Below are 24,529 nucleotides of genomic sequence, written 5' to 3'. Positions count from 1 at the left end.
ATCACCCAGGGACCGTGTGTAGTCCCTCTTCGAGTGCGCCCACCCCCGCAGCGGGCCCGGTGCACAAAGGAGGCGGAGGCGAGGCGGCGGTGGTGGGAGGGCTGTTTATTGGCGAGGGTCCCTGCGGTGTGGGCGCGGGTGGCGGTCACAGTGCCGCGACGCAGTCGGTGCCCGTGTATCCCGGCAGGCGCAGAGCGAACTTGCGGCGCACGTCATCGGGCACGAACCTGCCGGCCACGAAGTGGTGGCGCCCGGAGAAGCGGCCAGCGCAGCGCTTGGGCGCCGCGAGAGACACCAGCACGTCAGGCCGCAGCCCGTCCTCCGAATCGCTGCCGGTCTCTGCGTCCCAGCCTGAGGGAGGAGGGTCCGGGGGGATTGGGAACTGGGAGGGTGGCCTGCCCTCAGCCTAGAGTCCATCCTGTCCCTGCCTCCTCTCCTCTCCCCTCCAACACTGAGCCTCTGCCCTCAGACCAGAGTCCTGCTGCCCCACCCCCCACTTCCCCTCCCCCATCAGACCCAGCCTTTTCTCTCTGGCACATGGGTCCTGGTGAGACTTGTCGCCCCCTAGAACTCTGCCTCCGCCCTCAGACAAGTCTCTCCCAGTCCTTGGAGGTGTTTCCCTCCCAATCAGACCAGAGCTTCTGCACTCAGACTTTCTGCTTCTGCTCCTATCCTACTATTCAATCGCCCTCCTCCATCTGACCCAGCCTCTGTCTTCAGTCACCCAGGCTGGAGTGCAATGGTGCAATCTCGGCTCACTGCAACCTCCGCCACACGGGTTCAAGCAATTCTCCTGTCTCAGCCTCCCGAGTAGCTGGGACTACAGGCACTCGCCACCATGCCTGGCTAATTTTTGTATATTTAGTAGAGATGGAGTTTCACCATATTGGCCAGGCTGGTCTCGAACTCCTGACCTTGTGATCTGCCCACCTCGGCCTCCCAAAGTGCTAGGATTACGGGTGTGAGCCATCGCGCCCAGCCTGTTTGTTTTTAAGATACAGTCTCTCTCTATTGCCCAGGCTGGAGTGCAGTGGCACGATCTCAGCTCACAGCAACCTCTGCCTCCCGGGTTCAAGCGATTCTCCTGCCTCAGCCTCCCAAGTAGCTAGGACTACAGGCGTGCACCACTACACCCAGCAAATGTTTGTATTTTGTAGAGACTGGGTTTCGCCATGTTGGCCAGGCTGGTCTGGAACTCCTGACATCAGGGGACCCGCCCACCTTGACCTCCCAAAGTGCTGGGATTACAGGTGTGACCCCTGCACCCAGCCTCCGTCACCTCTTGAATGAGCCTCCACTTTCAGCCTAGGAGCCTTGCCTTCTCTCCTATCTCTGACTTGATTCTGGGGCCACTCACCAGAAGACACTGGATCCTCCCTCAGACTTTAATCCTTCTCTGACCCTAGCCACCACCCTCAGACTAGAGGTTCCTAACCATCCCCTCTGACGTGACAGAGCCACCCTCTCTGTCCTAGGCTGAGCCTGCAGCCTCCCTACTCAGATCAGACAGCACGCCGCCTCCCTTGGTGCCCCTGCTCTGTGGCACCTGCTGGGATGTCCCTGGGATCCCGAGAGCCAGGGGACATCCCCCAGAGTCCAGCCACCCCCACGGAGGGTCCGGCTGGCCAGCGGCTGTTTGTTCCGTCTGCCTGTCGTCTAATGGTTCCAACAGGCGTGGGGCGGCAGCCAGGGCGGGCGCGGCCTTTGCTGAGTGAGCTCACGTCTGCCCAGGCGACTGGGCCAGGGGTGGGCAGAGGGCATGTGGGCTGGGCACTGGGGTGGAGGAAAGAGGAGACCTGGGGTCACCTGGGGTGGCAGCCTCGATCTTCCCCATCAGAGGGATGGGTGTGACCCTTAGCCTCGGCCAAGTGTGGGTCCATCCAAGCTGGGGAGATTGAGGTTCGGACAGGCAGGGGCGACCAGGAGCTGGGGCACAGGGGCCTCCACCCAAGCCCCCCAGGCCCCAATGTGCCCCCCTCTGCCTGGCATGCCTGAGGGGATGTCCAGGCTCACGAGGGGGATGGACAGCAGCTTGAGCGTGGCCAGCGCGCGGGTGCAGGGGCCCCCGACCTCGCCCGGCTCCACGCCGGGGCCCAGTACGGCGTCCACCACCAGCCCATAGGCTTCGTTAATGAGCTGCACCTGGGGAAGGCAGGCAGGGTCAGGGCGGCCCAGGGCCACTGCACACCATGTCCCCCTCGCTTGCCGCCCAGCGCTGACCTCAGTGGGCAGGTAGCTCAGGAAGGGGATGTCCATCTTCTCGCACTGGGTGGTCAGGTCCCGATGCAGCAGGTCCAGCGAGCGTGTGGGGTAGAAGATGGTGGGTTCGTACTCCTGGGGGTGGGAGAAGAGGGGGTCAGACTCCCCTGACCTGGTCACCAGCACCAGACCCTGCCTGGGACAAGCACTGGGCATATTCTATAACCTGGCCCTGCGTCAATGTCCCCCTGGGAAGCTGTCAAAAGAAGGCAGTGATTTCTGCAGGGGCAGGGACTTTGGGAGGTCGAAGGGGTCCTTGCTACTTACAAACACCCGCAGGTGCCGGGCACAGACCAGCCCCACTGCCCCGTTCTGCTCCGGGCCACACACGACCAGCACCGTCCTCTGCTTCCGGGAGAGAGCGGGCAACGGGAACGCCTGGTGGTGGGGGACACAGCAAAGGCACAGGCACAGTCCAGATTCCTCCTTGCCTGGAGAGGAAACTGAGGCCCGGAGTAGGGGAAGGGATGGGGCTTGGGCCTGGAGGCAACAGGATAGGACAGGAGGTGAGGTGTTCTGGATGAGGGGTTGGGCCTCTTGGGGCCTCAGTTTCCCCACTGGAGATGCAGAGGCCCGGTCTCAGGCTCTGCCAGGTCGGTGCAGGAAAAACGTGCATCCAGCCACTGCCTGTCGCCCGGAGTGCGGTTTGTTTATTCTCCGCCTGAGTTGCAGACATTCTTCCACCTTTCTCACCGCGGGCCCACCCCCGCCCATGTTTCCAGACCTCAGCCCCTCCTGGAGGCTGTGGAGTAGGGGAGCCCAACCTTAGCCACGATGCCCTGGGGCCTCTCTGTCTCTCTCTGGCTGTCTCTGTGTCTCTCTGTATCTCTCAGACTCTCCGTGTCTCTGTCTCTCTGTGTGTCTCTGTCTCTCTGTATGTCTCTGGCTCTCTTCATGTCTCTCTCCCCACCTGTCTCTGGCTGTTTCTGTATCTCTCAGACTCTCTGTGTCTCTGTCTGTCTGTCTCTGTCTCTCTCCGTCTCTGGCTGTCTCTGTGTCTGTCTGTATCTCTCAGACTCTCTGTGTCTCTGTCTCTCTGTATGTCTCTGGCTCTCTTTGTGTCTCTCTGTCCATCTGTCTCTGGCTGTCTCTGTGTCTGTCTGTATCTCTCAGACTCTAGTGTCTCTGTCTTTCTGTATGTCTCTGGCTCTCTCCATTTGTCTCTCTCTCTGTATGTCTCTCTCTCTCCATTTGTCTCTGGCTGTCTCTGTATCTCTCTGTTATCTGTCTCTCTCCATCTGTCTCTGGCCATCTCTGTATCTCTCAGACTCTGTCTCTCCAGGCATTTTGGCCCCAGCCCTGCCCTGATTCTGCGTGGCCCCAGCCCCTTCTCTCCCAGACTCAGTTTGGCCTTTATCAAATGCGATGACAGTGCCACCGCCTGACAGGCACTCTGGGTGTCTCCTGAGCCCCAGCTGTACTTTAAGCTCTAACCACACAGACAGCAGATTACTCCCCTTTCAAGTATCCTCCCCAAAGGCTTAGCGCAGTCCTGACCTGCCATGAACATGCCTGCGATCCCAGCCACACTGGGCCCAGAGCCCAAGACCCAAGACTGGGACTGAGGGGCTTCTGGACAGACAAGGGGCTTTCAGTGCAAAAACCAGACAGTTGGCCACTGAGCGCCAGGCGAGTGGTGACTACTGGGTTTCTTTCTGGGTTTTGATTTTCCTTCTCCTTTGGGCGCCTCACCCGGGATCTATTTCATTTGGAAATACAAACATTTAAGTCCACATGAAGAAAAACATTGAGTTTTTAAAAAGTATACCGTGGTAATAAGAAGAAAAAGAGGAGGAGGGGTGAGGAGGGAGAGAATGGGGAGGAGGAGGAGGATGGGGAGGAGGTAGGGTAAGTGGGAAGGAGGAAGGAGAACAGGAGGAGGGGGAGGAGGAGGGAGAGGAAGGAGAAAGGAGAGAAGAAAGGGGCGGAAGGGGAGGAGGAGGGAGAGAGAAAGGAGGAGGAGGGTAAGAGGAGGGGGCAGGAGGAGAAGGAAGGAGGAGAAAGGCGAGGGGGATGAGGAGGGCGGGGGAGGAAGAGGAGGCAGTCACGCTAGAGCCTCGACTGTATGGGACAGTTTTCTGAGGCGTTCGCGTTTAGGGACTGACTCGTCAGTACCATTTATTATGCTGTTGCAGAGGAAACTGACGCACAGCACTGCTGGCTGCACGGTGAAGCACTCCATAGTATGATTATTGCTATCACCCTTGTGTCATCCTCCTGGCCCCTCGAGGTGTGGGGGTTTACTCCAGAGCCAGACACACCTGGGTTGCAGCTCTGCTTCCATCCCCCTCTGACCCAGGGCAGGCCCCTCACCACCTCTGAGCTTCAGTTTCCCCACCTGCAGAACGGGGTTGTTTAGGGGTGTTCAGATCGCAGGAGCAGATGTCCCTGGTGCCCAAGACCCAGGAGGTGGCAGAAGCAGGCGGGTCACATGTGCAGGAGGGGTTGCACTTCCAGGGTCGCGGCACTGTCCCTGCAATAACCTCCACCCTGGCCTTCTCTGATACCAGGGGTCTCAGGTCCCCATCTGGCCTGTACCAGCCATGAGCCTCTCTGGGCCTCAGTTTACCCATCAGGCTGGGGTAGGCCCAAGCAAAAAGGGAGTTCTTGAGGGCTGAACCACCCTGGTCACAGGAGTCATGCAGCTCAGGAGAGTTGGCCGTCTGGTTGGGGTCAGGGTTGGGGGTCAGGGGTCAGGTACCTTGGTCACAGCCACGGCACTAGCATGACCGCACAGCTCCACGAGCTGCTGCCGCCCAAAGCGATAATCCTCCAGCAGCTCCCGCTCCAGGGCGGCTGCCTCTGCGGTGCTGGGGACAGAGTGGGATGGGACACTCAGAGACACACAGCAGCCTCAGATGGAGCCAGAAATGTTCCGCCAAGCTTCTGAACCCGGTCCCAAAGCCACCCTCCCACCCCGTACCCCCGCGTAGCGTCTGCAGCCTTGAGCTGGGGATGCCCTCAGTTTCACCGTGCGACGCGCGGGTTGAATCGAGGCCTGGCGGGCCGCGGTGTGGGAGCCAAAGCCCGAGGCGCGGGTGCCCTCTGGTGGCAGAAGATGCGCTGGCCGCGCGTTGGTTCTACTGCTCCAAAGCGTGGGACACGGAAACGGACCTAGACGTCCCCAGCTCCCAAGGCGGAGGGAACCAAGAAAGGGGAATGGAGCATGAAGGACTTCGATGGGGGCAATGGGCTGATTTCAGGCAGTGGGAGCCACTGAACAAGCTTCAGGACGCTGAAAGGGGTGGACAGCACTGGGGGCATCTGGGGTCCATGGGTTTTTAAGGCTGCAGTGTTTGATGGCACACTCAGCGGGGTGGCCTTGGGGCCTGGGGCTATGAGACCCTTTGGTGACCGATTTTCAGGGGCAGTGACATAATTAGATTATTTGTGGCCAGGCCGGGCGCGGTGCCTCACATCCGTAATCCCAGCACTTCAGAAGGATGAGGCGGGTGGATCACTTGAGGTCAGGAGTTCCAGACCAGCCTGCCCAACATGGTGAAACCCTGTTTCTACTAAAAATACAAAAAATTAGCCAGGCATGGTGGTGGGTGCCTGCAGTACCAGCTACTCAGGAGGCTAAGGCTTGAACCTGGAGAATCGCTGGAACCCGGGTGGCAGAGGTTGCAGTGAGCCGAGATCGTGCCACTGCACTCCAGCCCGGGTGACAGAGTGAGGCTCCGTCTCCAAAAAAAAAAAAAAAAGGTTATTTGTTGCCAGAAAATGTGGCTACTTAGCTGGAGGTGAAGCTCTGCCATCCACTTCACTGAGTGACTGGGGTCCGTCTCCACCTCTCGGAGCAAAACTGAATATTCGGGTGACCTACACAATTGGTCAGACTAGGCTGGGCGTGGTGGTGGACACCTGTAATCCCAGTGACCCAGGAGGCTGAGGCAGGAGGATCACTTCAATCTGGGAGGTGGAAGCTGCAGTGAGCTATGATCACGCCACTGCACTCTAGCCTGGGCGACAGAACAAGACCTTGTCTCTAAGATAATAATAAAAAACACAAACATAAATAAAAAGAGCCAGGCCTAGAAAAGTTGGAAAAACAACTAATGATTCAGAGAAGCCGAGTGGCTTGCCCAGGATCATGCAGGAAGCAAGTCGGGAAACTGCGTCTTTCCCCCTTGGTGTCTCCAGAGCCACAGGACATGAACAAAGACATAGAGCCAGACCTACAGATGGTGGATGTTTTGGGGTGATGAATCCTGAGACTCTTTCCTTCAACTCTCTGAGTGGGAGATGTCTGCCCTCTGGCCAATTTTGCAGCATGATAAGGCCGGGTAGGCAGAGTGCAGGAGAAGGAGGACTGCTATGGGATGGGAGTCAGCGAGGGCTTCCTGGAGGAGGAGGCCTGGCACATCGTGGCAGGTAATGCAGGGGCAAGAATAGCAAAAGCCAAGGCCCTGGGGTGGGGAGGAGCCTGGTATGTTCAAGGGGCAGAAGGGAGGCTGAAGCAGAGTGATCAAGGGGACAGGGCAGGCAGAGCCTCAAATCCCAGACTGAGGAACATGGTGAAGAGGACACTTCGGGGGTCCACACATAAAGAGGGAGACAGAGACTCAGGGCAGGAAAGTCACATGCCCTGGGACACCCCAGTAAACAGAGCCAAATTCAAACCTCAGCCTGTCTGCAGCTGACATAGGATGAAGTTGAAGGACGGGGTGAGGAAAAGGAGCTCATGGTGAAGTCAGACAGAGTCCCCCCGGGGCAGGCCAGCGCAGCTCCCAGGAAAGCACATAGGAGAAGGTGCGTTTGCATTTGGGGTGAGGAATCTGGCAGGCTGGGAACATGGCTCATTCCTCCACCTCCATCTTGTGACAGCTCTGACTGCTGCCCCCGCAGGAGGGTGCAGGGAGGAAGTGGAGGGCGGGAGGGCGATGCATTCCTCTTCTTCTGTCCCAAAGCTTTGGCCTCTAGCAGCCACTTGGAACATTCTCTTCCTGCCTAACTGGTCATTAGAATAATGGGGGCTCTGTGGGCAGAGGGTCGTCCAGGTTAGGAACCTGGGGGTGGGGCACAGCAGCAGCTGTGGGGTGGGGGTGGGAGGCTGCGTGGGAATTGGAGCCTGGTGAAGGAGGGTGGCAGGCAGGGCAGGTCCCTTCTGCTGTTGTGGGATTCTGGGGGTGTTCAGTGGTGCCTTTTGCTATCCCGAATCTCGGCCCCCAGATGAGAGAAGCTTCAAGGCCCCAAGGATTTCCCTGTCAGACCCAGGAGGCCTGAAGTGGCCTGGGTCCAAAGGGAACTGGGCCTGACACTCGCCAAATGCTTCCAAGAGGGGGCTTTCTGGGAGGTGAAACCTCAGGCCAGGGTGGCCATGCCACACTCACCCTGCTCTCAGTCCTACCTGCTTCTCTCCACCTCACACCTCTGCCCACCAGACCACCACGGGGGATCACCTGGCCGCACACAGCAGCCTCCTGCCCCCCAAACTCAACATGAGCCTGGGGGGCTTTGAAAATTTGAACACCAGATTGCATCACCGGGTCCCAAACCTGCTGATGGCTCCCGAGGGCTCTGGGAACATTCAAACTCCAAACTCCTCACCATGCCTAAGAGGCCCTTCTGTGTCTCCAGCCTCGTCAGCCAGTTCCCCACTACGTTCTGGCTCCTACCCACCCCTGAGAGCCCCCTCACTCCCCTCACTTAGCATTTGAGGCCCCCCTCACCTCACCCCTTCACCCCGAGGTGAAGTCACAGCTCCTAGAACACTCTTCCCTAGACTGAGTCTGGACATCGGCTGAGGGGACACGTGCCCTGCTAGGTGGGCAGTGGGCAGGAGCTGTTGGACGCATCTGGTTCACAGTGAGGTCAACAGCCTTGCCTGGGGTCCCATGTCACAAAGGCTGAGAAGGATGAGGTGAGAGTCACAGCCACGGCGCCAGTTCTAGATCCCAAACTCACCAACCTCTGGCAAACAGGCCCTGCGTTCCAAATCTGCTCTAGCCATGACTGCCTTCCCCAGGCCTGTTTCCTCCTCTGGACAAGGGAGGTGGTAGCATTTGAGCTAAGCTCAGCTCTTCCCATGTCGGCAAGTGGGGGCTGCAGCTCCAAGGCCCTGGGAGAGATGGAGAGTGGGGGTGGGCCACGGTTGGGGTTCGGTGGGGGAGCGACCAGCGCTGCTGATGAATCATTCATGAGGGGCGGGCTGCCCCGGAGGCAGTTTCCCCAGCAACGCAGCTTAGTGTCTCCAGCAAGATGCCAGGAGGCTCTCGGATTCCCGGGATTCCCAAGCCCGTCTTGGCCATATCCCTGCCTCCGGTTCCCCACCGTGGTCATGCCTCTGCCGTTGAACCTCCATCCCGGCTGTGCCCGTCTCCAGTCCCCGGACCCCATTCTGTCCCAGCTATGACCCTGCCTCCGGTCCTACGGGCTGCTCCTGGCCCCATGGGAGCCATGCCCGTCTCCAGCGTCCCTCTCCCCAGCTGACCTGAGGAAATGCCGCTCTTCGGGCGCCTCCGACGGGTCTGGGCCGGCTGCGCTGCTCATGGCCGAGGTGAGCCCGGGCGCCGGGCGCTGCCGCCACCGCCACCGCCTTTTAAGCGCATCCGTGGAGGGAGGGGGCGCCCCCTCTTCTCCTCCCTCCCGCCCACCCTGCATGCCCGCCAATCAGGAAGCGCCGCGAAGGCGCTGCGCGTCACCATTGGTCGGTGGACTCAGACGGACTTCACCCTTTCGTGCCAGGAGCCCACAGCAGAAGCACCTGGCCAATCTTGGTTGCCTCCCCCGACTTACTTTCCCTGCAGATATCCCCGTGTCTCTGAGCTTCCCTCTCAGGGAGCGAGGAGCCCCTCCGCAGACAAATACCCTCGCCATGCCTACAATTGGCAGGGCTGCACAAGGTATGGTGGCTCACGCCTGTAATCCTGTAATCGCAGTGACACGGAAGGCTGAGGCGGGAGGATCACTTGCATCCGGGAGGTCAAGCCTCCCCCCACTCTCCACACCTTCATGGAGAAGGTCTGACCCAAAGCTGACCCAGGGGCCCCCAGCCTGGAGAGGTAAGTGGGCTGCTGACAGGCATGGTTTCAAAAGGGAGGCAGGAGAGTCCAGGTATATCAGAGGCAGAGAGGCGGCCGCCAGTGGATCCAGGGGCAGCCCCTAGGTGTGTTTTGAGGTCACCCTGTGCATATCTGCTGCGTCCCCATGCTACATGTGATCCGGTGGTGCCTAGCTGGGCCCTCTCCCCCTTCTCTCCCCCAGTCCCCAGGAAAACAGGCAGGCCAGGTCTGCAGAGCATTTATTCCGTCCCAGTGGGGAGGGGCAGGGATCCAGGTGGCCGGAGGGCACAGGGCCTACATGTACCACATGAAGCCGTGGCTGGCATGGAGAGCCTCCTCTGTGGTGCGCAGCCCGTACAGCTCCCCGATCAAGGGGGGCACCCAGCGGGTTGTGTGGAACACAGACTCCCCCACCTGTGGGGACAGTGGGGTATGGGTAGAGGCACAGCCACCCATATACAGCCTGCTAGGACCCATCCCCCAGGACCAGTGGCCCCTGTGCATGGCAGGCGCTACAGCCTTCCCTTGTGGGACCTGGCACCCACCACCCCCTTGGTCCTGGGGTTTCTATAGAAAGCTGTGGGAGCTCCCCAACCCCAGGCCCTGTCTCTGCCGTGGCTGGCACCTCTGCCCTCCCAGCCGGGACCCACCTTCCAGTCGGGCACGTCCTTCATGATGATGGCCTCCTCCTCCAGGTTCTCCCGAAGCATCTGCAAGGTCCTGTGGGGATGGGGCCGATGGTGGGGGTGGGGCCTCAGTGCCCTGAGGGGCCCCTGCCTAGGGCCCCTGGTAGCACCCCTTCAAGCCTCCCTCCGACCCTGTCTCCTTTTCCCCCAGCCAACTCCTAGCTTTTCTCTTGCCCCAACCCCAGTGCTGCCTCCTCCTCCAGGAAGCCTTCCGATTCGCCCCCTTGGGTCTCCACTAAGTCTCCACGCCTGAGGATGCCAGCTGACGGCACAGGGTGATGGCCCCCACGTGCATTCTGGCCACCTTCGGGGATGCAGGTCAGGCCCTGCAGCCTGGGGCCTTCCGGCCAGTGACCTCCCGACCTTGGCCCCTGCGGTGCTACCTCCGGTCGGTTTCTGCCTGTAACAGTGGCAACAGCGCGATGCGAGCCTCGAAGTCCTCGATTTGTAGGCGCCTGTGAAAGCCCGAAACCCACACTCAGGTCAGACCAGACTGGGTCGGGGGAGCACAGGCAGCACAGACCTCAGGGGCCAGGGTGCTGCTGGGGGAAGAGGCGGAGGGGGGCGGGGAGGCAGGCAGGGCGAGGGTCGCGGGAAGGGCAAGGGCCGTGGGCAGAGCCCACCAGGAGCCTGAGAGGAGGGCGGGTGCAGGCAGCTGCACGGGTGACTGCCCACAAGACTGTTGGCTTTCTACTTTCTTTTCAATTAAAAACTTTTTTTATCCTAAAAATAACTCTGCCTGATGATCGCGACGAAGAGGGGGTGACTTCATCACGGGGCTCTGGGCCTCACAAAACCACGTCCCCTTCATCTCAAAATAATCACAGTGTGTGAGGCTGGGGCAGGCGGGGCCACAATCTTTCCTTTCTTCTCCCTGCTTTCTGGCAGTTTCCAAGTTCCCTGCAATGACCCCCATCTCCCAGTCCTGCCTGGCCTGCGTTGGAGTGGGGGGAGGGGTGGGGAAGGAGTGCCCAGCCTGTGACACAGGGAGAGGGGGGCGCCTGGCCCTAGTTCATCTGGCCCTGTGTGTCCACTGCCTGGTGTGGTCTGGTTTGAGCCTGGTCACCTCTGACAAAATCCTGCTTAGAGGGCCCGAGGCAGGCCCCCCACTCATATCCTGTCCTAACCTGGATCCACGGGTCCCAACCCTCCTCACTAGACACATTTTTTGGGGTGGCGAGGACAGGGTTTCCCTCTGTTGCCCAGGCTGGTCTTGAACTCCTGGGCTCAAGCAATGCTCCCACCTTGGCCTCCCAAAGTGCTGGGACTGCAGACATGGAGACATCTCGAGGACAGAGCCTAGAAGTGGAAGTGCTGGGTCTGGATCTGCACTTTCTGGGGCCTGGGATTGCACGGCCAAGTCCAAGGGGCCCGTTCACCCCTCGCCAGCACGGACAACAGCGGAATGCTACAGGACCCCGACAACTGGCCGGGGGGTGGGGGGACTTTCAGACAACGCCCACCAGGGGCCCTACCTGCGCTCACGGTTCCACTTCATTATGCTCCAGTGCCCGTAGATCAGGGTTCCAATCCCTATGGCCAGCATGCTGTAGCCTGTGAAGAGAGGCGCTGCTCAGCGGGCCAGCCCGCCCCCAGACACCCTCCTCCACAGCTCCAGGCGCTGCCCACTCTGCAATCAGGGGACACTGGCGGCTTCTCAGGAGTGAGGCTGCTTGGACTGTGACACCTCTGCCCCCATGCCAGGGGTTTTCTGAAAGGTACAAGCCAGGCAGCAACCTCAGGAGGCCTGAGGGTCTAGATGGTGGTTGCTAGGGGGGCCCCAGCTCCATCGTGTTCTAGAAGGCTGTTTGGACCCTGGGCGGCAGGCTGGCCCTGAAGTGGGAGGGCGGTTCTGACAGTGTCCATGGTGGCTCCCAGCCACCTGGGCCACAGTTCCGCGTGCTGCCCTGCGGGGGCTGCACACAGCTGCCAGGGACAGGCAGTGCCCTGTGGGGGCTGCCCAGCCACCCCCCGGACTCTAGGGGTGGCCGTGCTACCTCTTGGCTCTGCAGGGTGAAGCCCCCTGCCCTGCACCCCAGGAAGGACCTAGGCCATCATGAATATTTACTGAGCACCAGTGGGGCCTTGCTCTAATCCTGACTGACAGGCTGGGGGCCCACTGGGATCTTCAGAGAGGCCTGGGCTGTCTGGGATCTGGCTCCCAGGCTCACCCTGCACCCTCCAGATCCTTCCAGCCCCAGTCTCTTCTCTGGACAGGCTTTGCGCTTGGTGGGATGAATGAAAAGCTCAGGCAGGCCGGGCTCCAGTGAACACCCAGGAAATGACCAGCAGGTGGAAGGCAAGGCCATCTCCAGGCCTCCAGGGCACTGGGCCCTGCCCTATGCCTGCTGGGGCTACTCTGTGCCTGCCGGGCCCTGCTCTGCACCTGTCATGCTCTTCTGCCTTCAGCTCTGCTCCAGCATGGAGCTCACGGGGGCACCTCTGCTAGACCCGGAGATAAATGAGAAACTGGCTCAAATTTGTACCTGGTTATTTAACCTGTTAGAAGCCCAAGTCAGGGCTAAGACATTTCCATACTACAGGTAATGAGTGTGTGCTGGGTCCGGGCTCAGAGGCACATCTCTGGAGAGGCCCAGGGTGCTCAGGGCCAGCTCCCAGCTCTCAGCCTCCTGTCTAGCACATGGGAGGTTTCATCAGCTGCCTTGTTCATTTTTTTTTTCCTTTTTTGGTTTTTGGTTTTGAGACAAGGTCTCACTCTGCTACCCAGGCTGGAGTGCAGGGGCGCAATCATGGCTCAATGCAGCCTCCAACTCCTGGGTTCAAGTGATCTTCCCACTTTAGCCTCCCGAGTAACTGGGACCCCAGGTATGTGCCATGTCCAGTTAACTAATTTTTGTACAGATGGGGTCTTGCTATATTGCCCAGGCTGGTCATATCTCGTTCTTTTCTTTTTTTTAATTTATTTATTTTTGAGACGGAATCTCACTCTGTTGCCCTGGCTGGGGTGCAGTGGCAAGATCTTGGCTCACTGCAACCTCTGCCTCCTGGGTTCAAGCGATTCTTCCACCTCAGCCTCCGGAGTAGCTGGGACTACAGGCGCCCACCACCACGCCTGGCTAATTTTTGTATTTTTAGTAGAGACAGGGTTTCACCATATTGGCCAGGCTGGTCACGAACTCCTGACCTCATGATCCACCTGCAAGTGCTGGCATTACAGGCGTGAGCCACCGTGCCCGGCCATATCTCATTATTTTCAATGGCTACAGAGAACCCAGGGGACAGACCTGGGCTGCCCTCAGCCTTCTGGTGCAGAAAATGGGCCCTTGGGGAGAACCTGCACCCTCACACCTGCGCACTCATACGCAGGCCCATCTGTAAGATAAATTCCAAAGAAGAAATAAATTCCAAAACTTATCCCACAGCTGTGTGTACAAGACAGCGTGGCACTGGCATAGAACAGAGATGTATGAGATGACAGAAACAATGCAGGGCCTCTTGTATTTGCATGCAGCCTGCACAGGGCTCTTCCTCCTCGCCAACCACAGGGGGGCCAAGGCCCCAGGCCTCAGAGTCTGTGTCTTAGGAACTGCTAGTCTGGTGGGGAACATGGTGAGGGGCACGCACAAAAGGGTGTGTGGACCATTCTTTTTGTTTTTGGTTTTGGAGACCGGGCCTCTCTCTGTTGTCCAGGCTGGAGTGCAGTGGTGGGATCAAATTTTTTCACCTGGGCGCAGCGGCTCACGCTTGTAATCCCAGCATTTTGGGAGGCTGAGGTGAGAGGATCACTTGACTAGGAGTTTGCAATTAGCCTGTGCAACACAGTGAAACATTTACAAAATACGTATTTTATTTTATTTTTTGAGGCAAAGTCTCGCTCTGTAGCCCAGGCTAAAGTGCAGTGGTGCGATCTCAGCCCACTGCAACCTCCGCCTCCCAGGTTCAAGTGATTTTCCTGCCTCAGCTTCCTGAATAGCTGGAATTACAGGCGCACGCCACTGTGCCCAGCTAAATTTTTGTATTTTTTAGTAGAGACGGGGTTTCACCATGTTGGCCAGGCTGGTCTGGAACTCTCAACCTCAGGTAAATCCATCTTCCTCGGCCTCCCAAAGTGCTAGGATTACAGGCATGAGCCACCATGCCCGGCCCAAATTACATATTTTTAAATTAGCTAGATGTGGTGGCACGTATCTGTGGTCCCACCTACTTGGGTGGCTGAAGCGGGAGTATCACTTAAGCCCAAGAAGTCAAGGTTGCAGTGGGCTGAGATGGCACCACTGTACTCCAGCCTAGGTGACAGAGAAAACTTTGTTTCAAAAAACAAAACCAAAAACAAAAACAACAAAAAAAGAAAAATATATTTTTCATAGAAACAGGGTCTTGCTATGTTGCCCAGGCTGGTCTTGAACTCCTGGCCTCAAGCAATCCTCCCACCTCAGCCTCCCAGAGTGTTGGGACTACCAGTATGAGCCACTGAGCCCGGCCTTGGCCATTCTTAAGAGAAGACCAAAATAAATAAAAACCCATCCTGTGTTCAAGAATTGGAGCACTTAGCATTGTGCAGATGGCAACGCTGTGCAAACTGATACAGATTTGAAACGCAATCCCCATCAGAATCCCAACCATTTCTTTTCCTGTTGCAGAAACTGACAAGCAGGTTGGGAAATTCATATGGAAATGCAAGGGACCAGAATAGCCAAAACAATTTTGAAAAAGAACAAAGTTGAAAGACTCACACTTCAGTATTTCAAAACTTATCCCACAGCTGTGTGTACAAGACAGTGTGGCACTGGCATAGGACAGAGATGTTCATCAATGGAACAGAACTGAGAGTCCAGAAATAAACCCTCACATTTATGGTCAATTGATTTTGGACAAAGGTGCCAAGATAATTCAATGGGAGAGAAAACAGTCTTTTCAACAAATGGGATAACCAGACAGCCACATGCTAAAGAATGAGGATGCATTCCTTCTTTATACCATCCACAAAAATTAACTCAAAAGGATCAAAGACCTGCCGGGCGCAGTGGCTCACGCCTGTAATTATAGCACTTTGGGAGGCCGAGGCAGGCGGATCACGAGGTCAGGAGATCGAGACCATCCTGGCTAACACGGTGAAACCCTGTCTCTACTAAAAATACAAAAAATTAGCCGGGCGTGGTGGCTGGCACTTGTAGTCCCCGCTACTCAGGAGGCTGAGGCAGGAGAATGGCGTGAACCTGGGAGGCGGAGCTTGCAGTGAGCCTAGATCGCGCCACTGCACTCCAGCCTGTGCGACAGAGCGAGGCTCCATCTCAAAAAAAAAAAAAAAGGATCAAAGACCTAAGCGTAAGAGCTGAAACTATAATACTCTTAGAAGAAAATGTAAGTCACTCTCTGTGACCTCAAACTAGGTTTCTTAGATATGACACCAGAAGCACAAGTGACAAAAGGAAAAATACAGAAATTGGACTTCATTGAAATTATTATTATACATGTATTTTTGAGATGGAGTCTCACTCTGTGGCCCAGGCTGAAGTGCAGTGGCACAATCTCAGCTCACTGCAAGCTCCGCCTCCCGGGTTCACGCCATTCTCCTGCCTCAGCCTCCTGAGTAGCTGGGACTACAGGTGCCCGCCACCGCGCCCGGCTAATTTTTGTATTTTTAGTAGAGATGGAGTTTTGCCATATTGGCCAGGCTGGTCTCAAACTCCTGACCTCAAGTGATCCGCCTGCCTCTGCCCCCCAAAGTGCTGGAATTACAGGCATGAGCCACCGTGCCCAGCCCGGACTTTATTGAAATTAAAAACTTTTGTGCTGTAAATGAAACTATCAATTAGCTGAGAAGACAACATATGTATACACAATCTTACAACTCAATAATTCAATAATTTAAAAAATCCTACTAAGCCGGGCGCAGTGGCTCACACCTGTAATCCCAGCACTTTGGGAGGCCGAGGCGGGCAGATCACGAGGTCAGGAGATCGAGACGATCCTGGCTAACACAGTGAAACCCCGTCTCTACTAAAAATGCAAAAAATTAGCCGGGCGCAGTGGCAGGTGCCTGAAGTCCCAGCTACTCGGGAAGCTGAGGCAGGAGAATGGCGTGAACCCGGGAGGCGGAGCTTGCAGTGAGCCGAGATCGTGCCACTACACTCCAGCCCGGGCGACAGAGCAAGACTCCATCTCAAAAAAACAAACAAACAAACAAAAAACCCTACTAAAAATATATAAAGGATTTGAATACACGTTTCTCACAGACAGACATACAAATGGCCAATAAACACATGCAAAGGTGGTGGTTCACTCCTAGAATCTCGGCACTTTGAGAGGCTGAGGCGGGAGGACAGCTTGAGCCCAGGAGTTCCACACCAGCCTGGGAAACACTGAGGCCCCATCTCTTGAAAAAAATAATAAAAAATAAAAATAATAAAACACATGAGAAAATGTTCGACATCATCAGCCAGCAGTGATATGCAAATCAACGATCAATGCCCAGAAAACTGAGCAAAAAAAGACCCAAAAAGAATTTTTAAAAACTCCACCATAACGAAATACCGCTTCACATGCGCTAGGATGGTGGTTATGATCAAAAAAATGGAAAATAATCAGTGTTGTTGAGACGTGGAGAAATTGGGACTCTCATACATTGCAGGTGGAAGCACAAAATGGTGCAGCCAATTTGGAAAACAATTTGGCAGTTCCTCAAAATGTTAAACACGAAGTTACCATATGATCCAGTGGTTTGTCTCTTAGGGGAAAGTTCACAAGGGAAAAATGAAAATCTACATCCATACAAACACCTGTACAGCATGAATCTTCATGGCAGCCATACTCACATTATTCACAGCAGCCAAAGAGTAGGTGGATGACCCAAGTGCCCATCAAAAAATGAAAACACAACACTTGGTGCTGGATATTAATTTGCCAGAAACAAAAGGCCACACGGTCTATGACTCTACTGATAGGAAATGGCCAGAACAGGCAAATCCACAGAGAAGGAAGCAGATTAGTGTTTGCCAGGGGTGGGATGATTGCTAATAGGGAAGACGGGGTTTCTTTTGGGTAATGAAAGTGGTCTAAATTCTGATCATGGCAATGGCCATACAACTTTGTGAATATACTAAAAAATCAATAAATTGGACACACTTCACTATATTATTATTATTATTTTTGAGATGGAGTCTTACTCTGTTGCCCAGGCTGGAGTGCAGAGGCAAGATCTTGGCTCACTGCAACCTCCGCCTTCCAGGTTCAAGCGATTCTCCTGCTTGAGCCTCCCAAGTAGCTGGGATTACAGGTGTGCACCACCATACCCGACTAACTTTTGTATTTTTAGTAGAGACAGGGTTTTGCCATGTTGGCCAGGTTGGTCTCCAACTCCTGAGCTCAGGTGATCCATCCGCTTTGTCCTCAAAGGGCTGAGATTACAGGCATGAGCCACCGCTCACAGCCATTAAATTGGACAGACTTTAAATGAGTGAGTTGTGTGGTATGGTATTGGAACCTCAATAAATATATTAAAGACACAAGATGAAAAGGAAAGGGCTGCCTGCTAGGCTCAGGAGGGAGTGGGGACAGGAGAACTGGGTGTGGGAGATAGTGGAGGAGGTGGGGTGGAAGTCACTTCAGAAGCGGCATGGATTAAAAGGGGCCTGAGCCAGCCGGGCGCAGTGGCTCATGCCTGTAATCCCAGCACTTTGGGAGGCTGAGGTAGGTGGATCATGAGGTCAGGAGATCGAGACCATCCTTGCAGTGAGCTGAGATCGCGCCACTGCACTCCAGCCTGAGTGACAGAACAAGACTCTGTCTCAAAAAAAAAAAAAAAAAGAGAACAAAAAGCAGCCTGAGCCAGCCCATCATGTCCTGGGACGCTGGCAGTGAGTGAATGGCTGACCCAGGCAGACAGAAGGGAGTGGGTGCCAGGCTTGGGGCCACCAGGCCTTGGACAGTAGCACAGAAGTAGGTCTGGTGGGAAGGCCACTGTGGACCATGGCTCAGGAGAGGAGGACAGAGGGAGAGGAGGCAGGGCCTGTGTATTTGCTCTTTTTCTGCAGAGCAGGCTTCTTCTCAGAGAGGTCCTCCTGGCACATCCTGGCTTAAGTGGGCCCAGGTTATCCCAGGCCTCACCAACAACTAGAAATCCTGGCATGATGTGTTGTATCTCTTCAGCTCAGCTGTGAGCGCTTGGGGACAGGGCCCGGAACCATGTGCTCACTAAACAATGAAAGCAGGGCCATAAACAAAGAGCACACCAGCATAGGGGTATCCTCCTCACTCCTCCGCCGGGAAAGGCTGGGGTGGGTGTGTATGTGCTGTAACAAAAGTCCACACCATTAGGAGACACAACCCCAGGCAGTGGTATTTAGGGCACTGTCTGGCACAGGGGGGGCCACTGCTCTGTGGTGAACTGGGAGAGGACCAGGGTATTTATACAAAAATGAGATGCTGGAAGCAGGGAGCTCAGGGAGCCTCCAGGCCTGAGGTCCTTCTGTGGCCTGGTCTGGCTGCAGGTCACACAGGTGCACATTTGGAAACAGACCTTGTGCTGCACACCTGAAGGGGTGGGGTAGCCCAGGTTACACCTGAGAAGAATGAGACTCGGCCAGGCGTGGTGGCTTATGCCTGTAATACCAGCACTTTGGGCGGCTGAGACAGGGGGACCACCTGAGGTCAGGAGTTCGAGACCAGCCTGGCCTACATGGTGAAACCTGTCGCTACTAAAAATACAAAAAAAAATTAGGCCAGGCCCAGTGGCTCACACCTGTAATCCCACCACTTTGGGAGACCAAGGCGGGCAGATCATCTGAGGTCAGGAGTTTGAGACCAGCCTGACCAATATGGAGAAACCCCATCTCTACTAAAAATACAAAAAATTAGCTGTGCATGGTGGCACATGCCTGTAATCCTAGCTGTTCGGGAGGCTGAGACAGGAGAATCGCTTAAACCTGGGAGGCAGAGGTTGCGGTGAGCCAAGATTGCACCATTGCACTCTAGCCTGGGCAATAAAAGTGAAAACTCCATCTCAAAAAAAAAAAAAAAAAAAATTCGCAGGGCATGGTGGCGCGCACCTGTAATCCCAGATACTAGGGAGGCCGAGGGAGGAGAATCGCTTGAACCTGGGAGGCACAGGTTGCAGTGAGCCGAGATCACGCCACTGCACTCCAGCTTGGGTGACAGAGCAAGACCTGGTCTAAAAAAAAAAAAACACACACACACACACACAAAACAACAACCAAAAAACAAACAACGCCAGGCGTGGTGGGTCGTGCCTGCAATATGAGCACTTTGGGAGGCCGAGGTGGGTGGATCACCTGAGGTCAGGAGTTCGAGACCAGTCTGACCAATATGGTGAAACCCCATCTCTACTAAAAATACAAAAATTAGCCGGGTGTGGTGGCATCCAACTGTAGTCCCAGCTACTCGGGAGGCTGAGACAGGAGAATTGCTTGAACCCAGGAGGTGGAGGTTGCAGTGAGCCAAGATCGGGCCACTGCACTCTAGCCTGGGTGACAGAATGAGACTCTGTCTCAAAAAATAAAAAAGAAAGAAAGAAAAGAAAAAAGAAAAATGAGGAAATAGAATGCATTATATTCCTCCAATGTGTTCTGGGACAGCACTCATGGGCCAGATCTAGCCTGAAGCCTCTTTTTTTTTTTTTTTTTAATTTTTGGTAGAGGTGGGGGTCTCACTATGTTGCCCAGGCTGGTCACAAACTCCTGGGCTCAAGCCATCCTCCCGCTTCAGCCTCCCAAAGTGTGGGGATTACAGGCATGAGCCACCTGGCTCACAGGCAATCTGTTTTTGTAGAGCCCCCAGGCTAAGAACACTTTCCATTTGTAAATGGTTGTCTCAGTAACTGAAACTTTCTGGCCAGCCAAACCCAAAATACTTGTCATCTGTCCCTTTTATAGAAAAAGTCTGCCAATCTCAGTTCTGGGATACAAGAACAACAAGAGGAGGTTGGCCGCGGTGGCTCATGCCTGTAATTCCAGCACTTTGGGAGGCTGAGGCTGGAGGATCACTTGAGCCCAGGAGTTTGAGACCAGCCTGGTCAACATAGCTGCACCCTGTCTCTACAAAAAGTAGAAATAAAAAATAAAAAAACCAAGAAGGGGCTGGGGAGGACTTTTCACCTCACACTGATTTTTCTACTGTCTGAATTATTACGTTTTTAATTACCATGCTCATTTTTGTGTGTGTGTTAAAATTGAGGAATAATGTGCATAACATGTAATTTAAATGTAAAGTTTGATTTGTTAAGAGACACGCATTCTGCCGAGCACGGTAGCTCATGCCGATAGTCCCATCACTTTGGGAAGCCGAGGTGGGTGGATCACTTGAGCCCAGGACTTCAAGACCAGCCTGGGCAAGATGGCGAGATCCCATCTCTATAGAAAATACAGAAAGCTGGGCGCATGCTTGTAATCCCAGCTACTCAGGAGGCTGGGGTGGGAGGATGGCTTGAGCCCAGGAGGCGGAGGTTGCCAAGAGATCACTCCAGCCCAGGCAACAGAACCATACCCTGTCTTAAAAAAAAAAAAGAAATGTATGTATTCACTCTTAGATTACGTTTAAAAGTTTCTATTTGTCTGTTAACCTGGGGACTGAGTATGGGCGCCTTTTAAGTTCTCTTTTTCAATTTTCTGTGCTGAGCCCGATAACAAAATTTAACGTGTTACTTAAACATTTGAAAACTTTACGCCGGGCATGGTGGCTCACGCCTGTAATCCCAGCACTTTGGGAGGCCGAGGTGGGCGGATCATCCGAGGTTGGGAGTTCGAGACCACCCTGACCAACATGGAGAAACCCCGTCTCTACTAAAAACACAAAGTTAGCCAGGCGTTGTGGCACATGCCTGTAATCCCAGCTACTCAGGAGGCTGAGGCAAGAGAATCGCTTGAACCCAGGAGGCGGAGGTTGCGGTGAGCCGAGATGGCGCCATTGCACTCCAGCCTGGGCAACAAGAGCAAAACTCCGTCTCAAAAAAAAAAAAAAAAAATTGAAAATTTTAAGAATATGGATTCCTGGGACACCATGCAGGCGGGGGCTGCCAGCAGGGAACCACTGCATAGAACATCTTGTAAATTCCCTCCAGGTTCCGGGTTGCGGCCTCAGCCTTGCCTTGGGGAGCCGCGGCCTTCTTTGGGCCTCAGTTTCCCCATCTTAGAAATCCAAGGGTGGCTGAGGGCCAGAGCACAGGCTATGACTCAGTTTAACCCACTGTAAAACGTAAATAACTAGAGGGACCGATTTCCTGGGCTGTTACGAGAAGGAAGAGGAGCTGGGAAAGCGCTCAACAAACTGCAGCACTTAGCGTTATTACAGAAGCTATGATGGATCCCCGGGCTCCGCCTCCGGTCACACCGCCGGGAAAACTGAGGCCCGCCTGTGTCCCCGGAACCCCGCCCCCGAGCCCCGAGTGCCCAGACTCTGAGACCCCGGCGCAGAGTGATACTGACCCGACAGTCCTCGACGCGGCAAGTTCCGTTTGTAGTCGATGGGCCCATAGCCCCCCGGCGGAGGCATGTCCTGCTTCACCTTTGACGCCGCCATGCTCGCAGTATCCCACACTTCCGGTCCCGGGCGGAAGTGACTTACTGCCACCGCCATGATGAGTGTGGCGGAAGCACTTGAGATGGTGCGCTGCAGCGCTAGGAAGCCCCGGACAGTAGTGTAACTATCCGACCGCGCGGGAAAGCTCTGGCGGCGGACCCTGGGTAGGAATGCGCTGCCGGGCTGCAGCTGAGGGGTCTTTACTCCTCTTTTGCCCAGACAGGGCGTGACTCGCCTTGGTTCTTGCATTAAAGGCCCTCGCGTTCACCTTGCCTCTGGGGTGTTGCGCAGGCCAGTCAGAAACTCCGAGCTCTCAAAGGAGCCAGGTGCCCCAGTTAAGGCCCCTTTTCCCGTTTTCGCCCCGTCTAGGGACTCTACGCGAAGCCCAGGGCTTCACGTAGTCACGGGCTGGGTACATGATGTTGGGGGGCAGCTGCTGCTGCTCGAAGTCGGACTCACCCCAATCCCCGGAACGGATTCTGCTCCCTGGTGGTGGTGGGTATCCCTTGCTAGTGGCCTCTCATCGGAAACTGACCATTCAGGATGATTATGAGTCACAAAGCAGGGAGGCTCGGGTGGCCCCGGGGCGGGGTCCCGGACCCCCACCCTAAGGCGGAGTGACGCCCGCAGTCACTTCACAAGGCAAAAATTGTTACGGGGCAATAAAGGGCACAGCAGCGGCCAATGTCTGGCAGTGGGCACATGGGGGTGCGGGGGTGTAGGTGCCAAGCGCCATGGCTTAGACCCGAGATTGGAGTCCGGCCGCCCCCCGACAGCAGCCGCCTCCTGCCCCCCGTGCGCCCTAGGCGCCACCATGTCGGGAGACAAACTTCTGAGCGAACTCGGTTATAAGCTGGGCCGCACAATTGGAGAGGGCAGCTACTCCAAGGTGAAGGTGGCCACATCCAAGAAGTACAAGGGTACCGTGGCCATCAAGGTGGTGGACCGGCGGCGAGCGCCCCCGGACTTCGTCAACAAGTTCCTGCCGCGAGAGCTGTCCATCCTGCGGGGCGTGCGACACCCGCACATCGTGCACGTCTTCGAGTTCATCGAGGTGTGCAACGGGAAACTGTACATCGTGATGGAAGCGGCCGCCACCGACCTGCTGCAAGCCGTGCAGCGCAGCGGGCGCATCCCCGGAGTTCAGGCGCGCGACCTCTTTGCGCAGATCGCCGGCGCCGTGCGCTACCTGCACGATCACCACCTGGTGCACCGCGACCTCAAGTGCGAAAACGTGCTGCTGAGCCCGGACGAGCGCCGCGTCAAGCTCACCGACTTCGGCTTCGGCCGCCAGGCCCATGGCTACCCAGACCTGAGCACCACCTACTGCGGCTCAGCCGCCTACGCGTCACCCGAGGTGCTCCTGGGCATCCCCTACGACCCCAAGAAGTACGATGTGTGGAGCATGGGCGTCGTGCTCTACGTCATGGTCACCGGGTGCATGCCCTTCGACGACTCGGACATCGCCGGCCTGCCCCGGCGCCAGAAACGCGGCGTGCTCTACCCCGAAGGCCTCGAGCTCTCCGAGCGCTGCAAGGCCCTGATCGCCGAGCTGCTGCAGTTCAGCCCGTCCGCCAGGCCCTCCGCGGGCCAGGTAGCGCGCAACTGCTGGCTGCGCGCCGGGGACTCCGGCTAGAAGCCGGGTGGTTCCAGCCATTCCTGCAGCCAAAGGCACTGGGCCAGCGCGGCGCACGCGCAAGAGGCGCGCTTCGAGGGAATATGCGAAGCTGCCGCGTGCTGCTGCACATGCGCTTTTTCCCTTCCACTTCCCTCCCTTTCTTCCCACGGGGGAGTCCGCAGTTGCCCTTGTTCGGAATCCACGTTCTCCGCGATCCCGGGAGCTGGAGGCGCATGCGCATCCGCGATTCCCTGTGACCAGGCCCCGAGAGGGGCGAGACCCTAGGGGACGGAAGCATTGCGCCTGCGCGGAACTCTCAGCCTCTGCGCGGAGGGCGTCCTTTCCCAACCAGCCGTGGGTGCCAGGTTCCCGGTTGGAACCTGCAATAAACTCGCTGTTCCTCGCACCTGGCTCTAACGGTGGCCCCCATTTGCGGACTAGTGGAGAAGCGATCGCTCCGTCCGGGGAAGGCAGGCGCGGGTACCCTATTTTAGAGTCACGCATGTTGAGGTTATTGCTCCAAGACTCAAAAGGGAGTCGGGAGGATTCGAACCTGGACCTTTTGAGCTCCTCAGTATGGGCAAACTCAAAGGAGCTTTGTTGTCCCCGGGTCGTGATGTCGCTGTGATGATGGGCTGGGAAGCAAGTGGACCCCAGCGCCTCGCCGTCCACATCTTTTAAGAATGGAACAGCCAGGGGTGGGGCGAGGGTGGCCTGTCTCCACGTAAAGTAGGAGTTTATAGATAAGGAAACTGAGGCCCACATGGATGTCACTTGCCAAAAGGCAGAGCCAAGGGCCAGGCGCGGTGGCTCACGCCTGTAACCCCAACACTGCGAGTCCGAAGCGGGCAGATATCTTGAGGTCAGGAGTTCGAAAACAACCTGGGCATCACAGCCGAGACCTCATCTCTTGTTTGTTTTTTGAGACAGAGTCTCGCTCTGTCGCCCAAGCTGGAGTGCAGTGGCACGATCTCGGCTCACTGCAACCTCCGCCTCCCGGGTTCAAGCGATTCTCCCGCCTTAGCCTCCCAAGTAGCTGGGACTACAGGCGCATGTCCCCCCACCCGGCTAATTTTTGTATTTTTAGTAGAGACGGGGTTTCACCATCTTGGCCAGGCTGGTCTTGAACTCCTGACTTCATGATCCACCCGCCTCGGCCTCTCAAAGTGTTGGGATTACAGGCGTGAGCCAACGCGCCCCGGACCCTGCCTCTTAAAAAAAAAAAAAAAAAAAAAAAAAAAAAAAAAAAGGAAAAGAAAAAAGAAAAAGAAAAACCCCGGGCGCGGTGGCTCACGCCTGTAATCCCGGCACTTCGGGAGGCCAAGGCGGGTGGATCACCTGAGGTCAGGAGTTCGAGACCAGCCTGGCCAATATAGTGAAACCCCGTCTCTACTAAAAATACAAAAAGAAATTAGCTGGGCACGGGGGCGGGCGCCTGTAATCTCAGCTACTTGGAGGCTGAGGCGGAA

At 56.1% G+C, this 24,529-nt stretch overlaps 3 protein-coding genes across 4 annotated transcripts; 1 reads left to right on the top strand and 2 right to left on the bottom strand.

Annotated features, from left to right (window-relative positions):
• Positions 1 to 85: 85 nt before the first annotated feature.
• YJEFN3 (YjeF N-terminal domain containing 3) lies at positions 86 to 8,862 on the bottom strand. 2 transcript variants are annotated; one of them, XM_016946948.4, is made up of 7 exons: positions 8,693 to 8,862; positions 8,171 to 8,320; positions 4,961 to 5,069; positions 2,527 to 2,637; positions 2,221 to 2,334; positions 1,992 to 2,142; positions 86 to 351 (listed from the first exon to the last, which is right to left on the bottom strand). In XM_016946948.4, the coding sequence occupies exons 1-7, from the start codon at positions 8,860 to 8,862 to the stop codon at positions 146 to 148; spliced, it is 1,011 nt and encodes a 336-aa protein (XP_016802437.3). In that variant the 3' UTR covers positions 86 to 145. The 2 variants fall into 2 exon arrangements, with proteins under 2 accessions (XP_016802437.3, XP_003953467.6); XM_003953418.6 differs by lacking the exon at positions 8,171 to 8,320 and having other exon boundaries at positions 8,693 to 8,852.
• Positions 8,863 to 9,557: 695 nt separating this feature from the next.
• On the bottom strand, positions 9,558 to 21,442 carry NDUFA13 (NADH:ubiquinone oxidoreductase subunit A13). The gene is made up of 5 exons (NM_001071788.1): positions 21,349 to 21,442; positions 11,425 to 11,503; positions 10,333 to 10,404; positions 9,914 to 9,983; positions 9,558 to 9,677 (listed from the first exon to the last, which is right to left on the bottom strand). The coding sequence occupies exons 1-5, from the start codon at positions 21,440 to 21,442 to the stop codon at positions 9,558 to 9,560; spliced, it is 435 nt and encodes a 144-aa protein (NP_001065256.1).
• An 814-nt stretch (positions 21,443 to 22,256) lies between these two features.
• TSSK6 (testis specific serine kinase 6) lies at positions 22,257 to 23,466 on the top strand. The gene has a single exon (XM_009435099.4). It carries the CDS (start codon positions 22,257 to 22,259, stop codon positions 23,076 to 23,078), a length of 822 nt encoding a protein of 273 aa, XP_009433374.1. The 3' UTR covers positions 23,079 to 23,466.
• Positions 23,467 to 24,529: the final 1,063 nt, after the last annotated feature.

This window comes from Pan troglodytes, chromosome 20, assembly GCF_028858775.2.
Source record: "Pan troglodytes isolate AG18354 chromosome 20, NHGRI_mPanTro3-v2.0_pri, whole genome shotgun sequence".
NCBI lineage: Eukaryota > Metazoa > Chordata > Mammalia > Primates > Hominidae > Pan > Pan troglodytes.
This window is presented reverse-complemented; position numbering and strand designations above follow the sequence as displayed.

Bases quoted from the DNA above. Each gene is read 5' to 3' on its own strand.
- NDUFA13 (NM_001071788.1), bottom strand. From the start codon at position 21,442: ATGGCGGCGTCAAAGGTGAAGCAGGACATGCCTCCGCCGGGGGGCTAT. The intron at 11,504-21,348 runs GTCAGTATCACT...CTCTCTTCACAG, and splicing joins GCCGCGTCGAGGACTGTCGG to GCTACAGCATGCTGGCCATA. The intron at 9,984-10,332 runs GTAGCACCGCAG...CCATCCCCACAG, and splicing joins CAGGCAGAAACCGACCGGAG to GACCTTGCAGATGCTTCGGG.
- YJEFN3 (XM_016946948.4), bottom strand. From the start codon at position 8,862: ATGCAGGGTGGGCGGGAGGGAGGAGAAGAGGGGGCGCCCCCTCCCTCC. The intron at 5,070-8,170 runs GTTGGTGAGTTT...CTCTGTCCCCAG, and splicing joins GCAGGGCCTGTTTGCCAGAG to CACCGCAGAGGCAGCCGCCC. The intron at 352-1,991 runs GCATGCCAGGCA...CTCCTCCCTCAG, and splicing joins GAGCCTGGACATCCCCTCAG to GCTGGGACGCAGAGACCGGC.
- TSSK6 (XM_009435099.4), top strand. From the start codon at position 22,257: ATGTCGGGAGACAAACTTCTGAGCGAACTCGGTTATAAGCTGGGCCGC.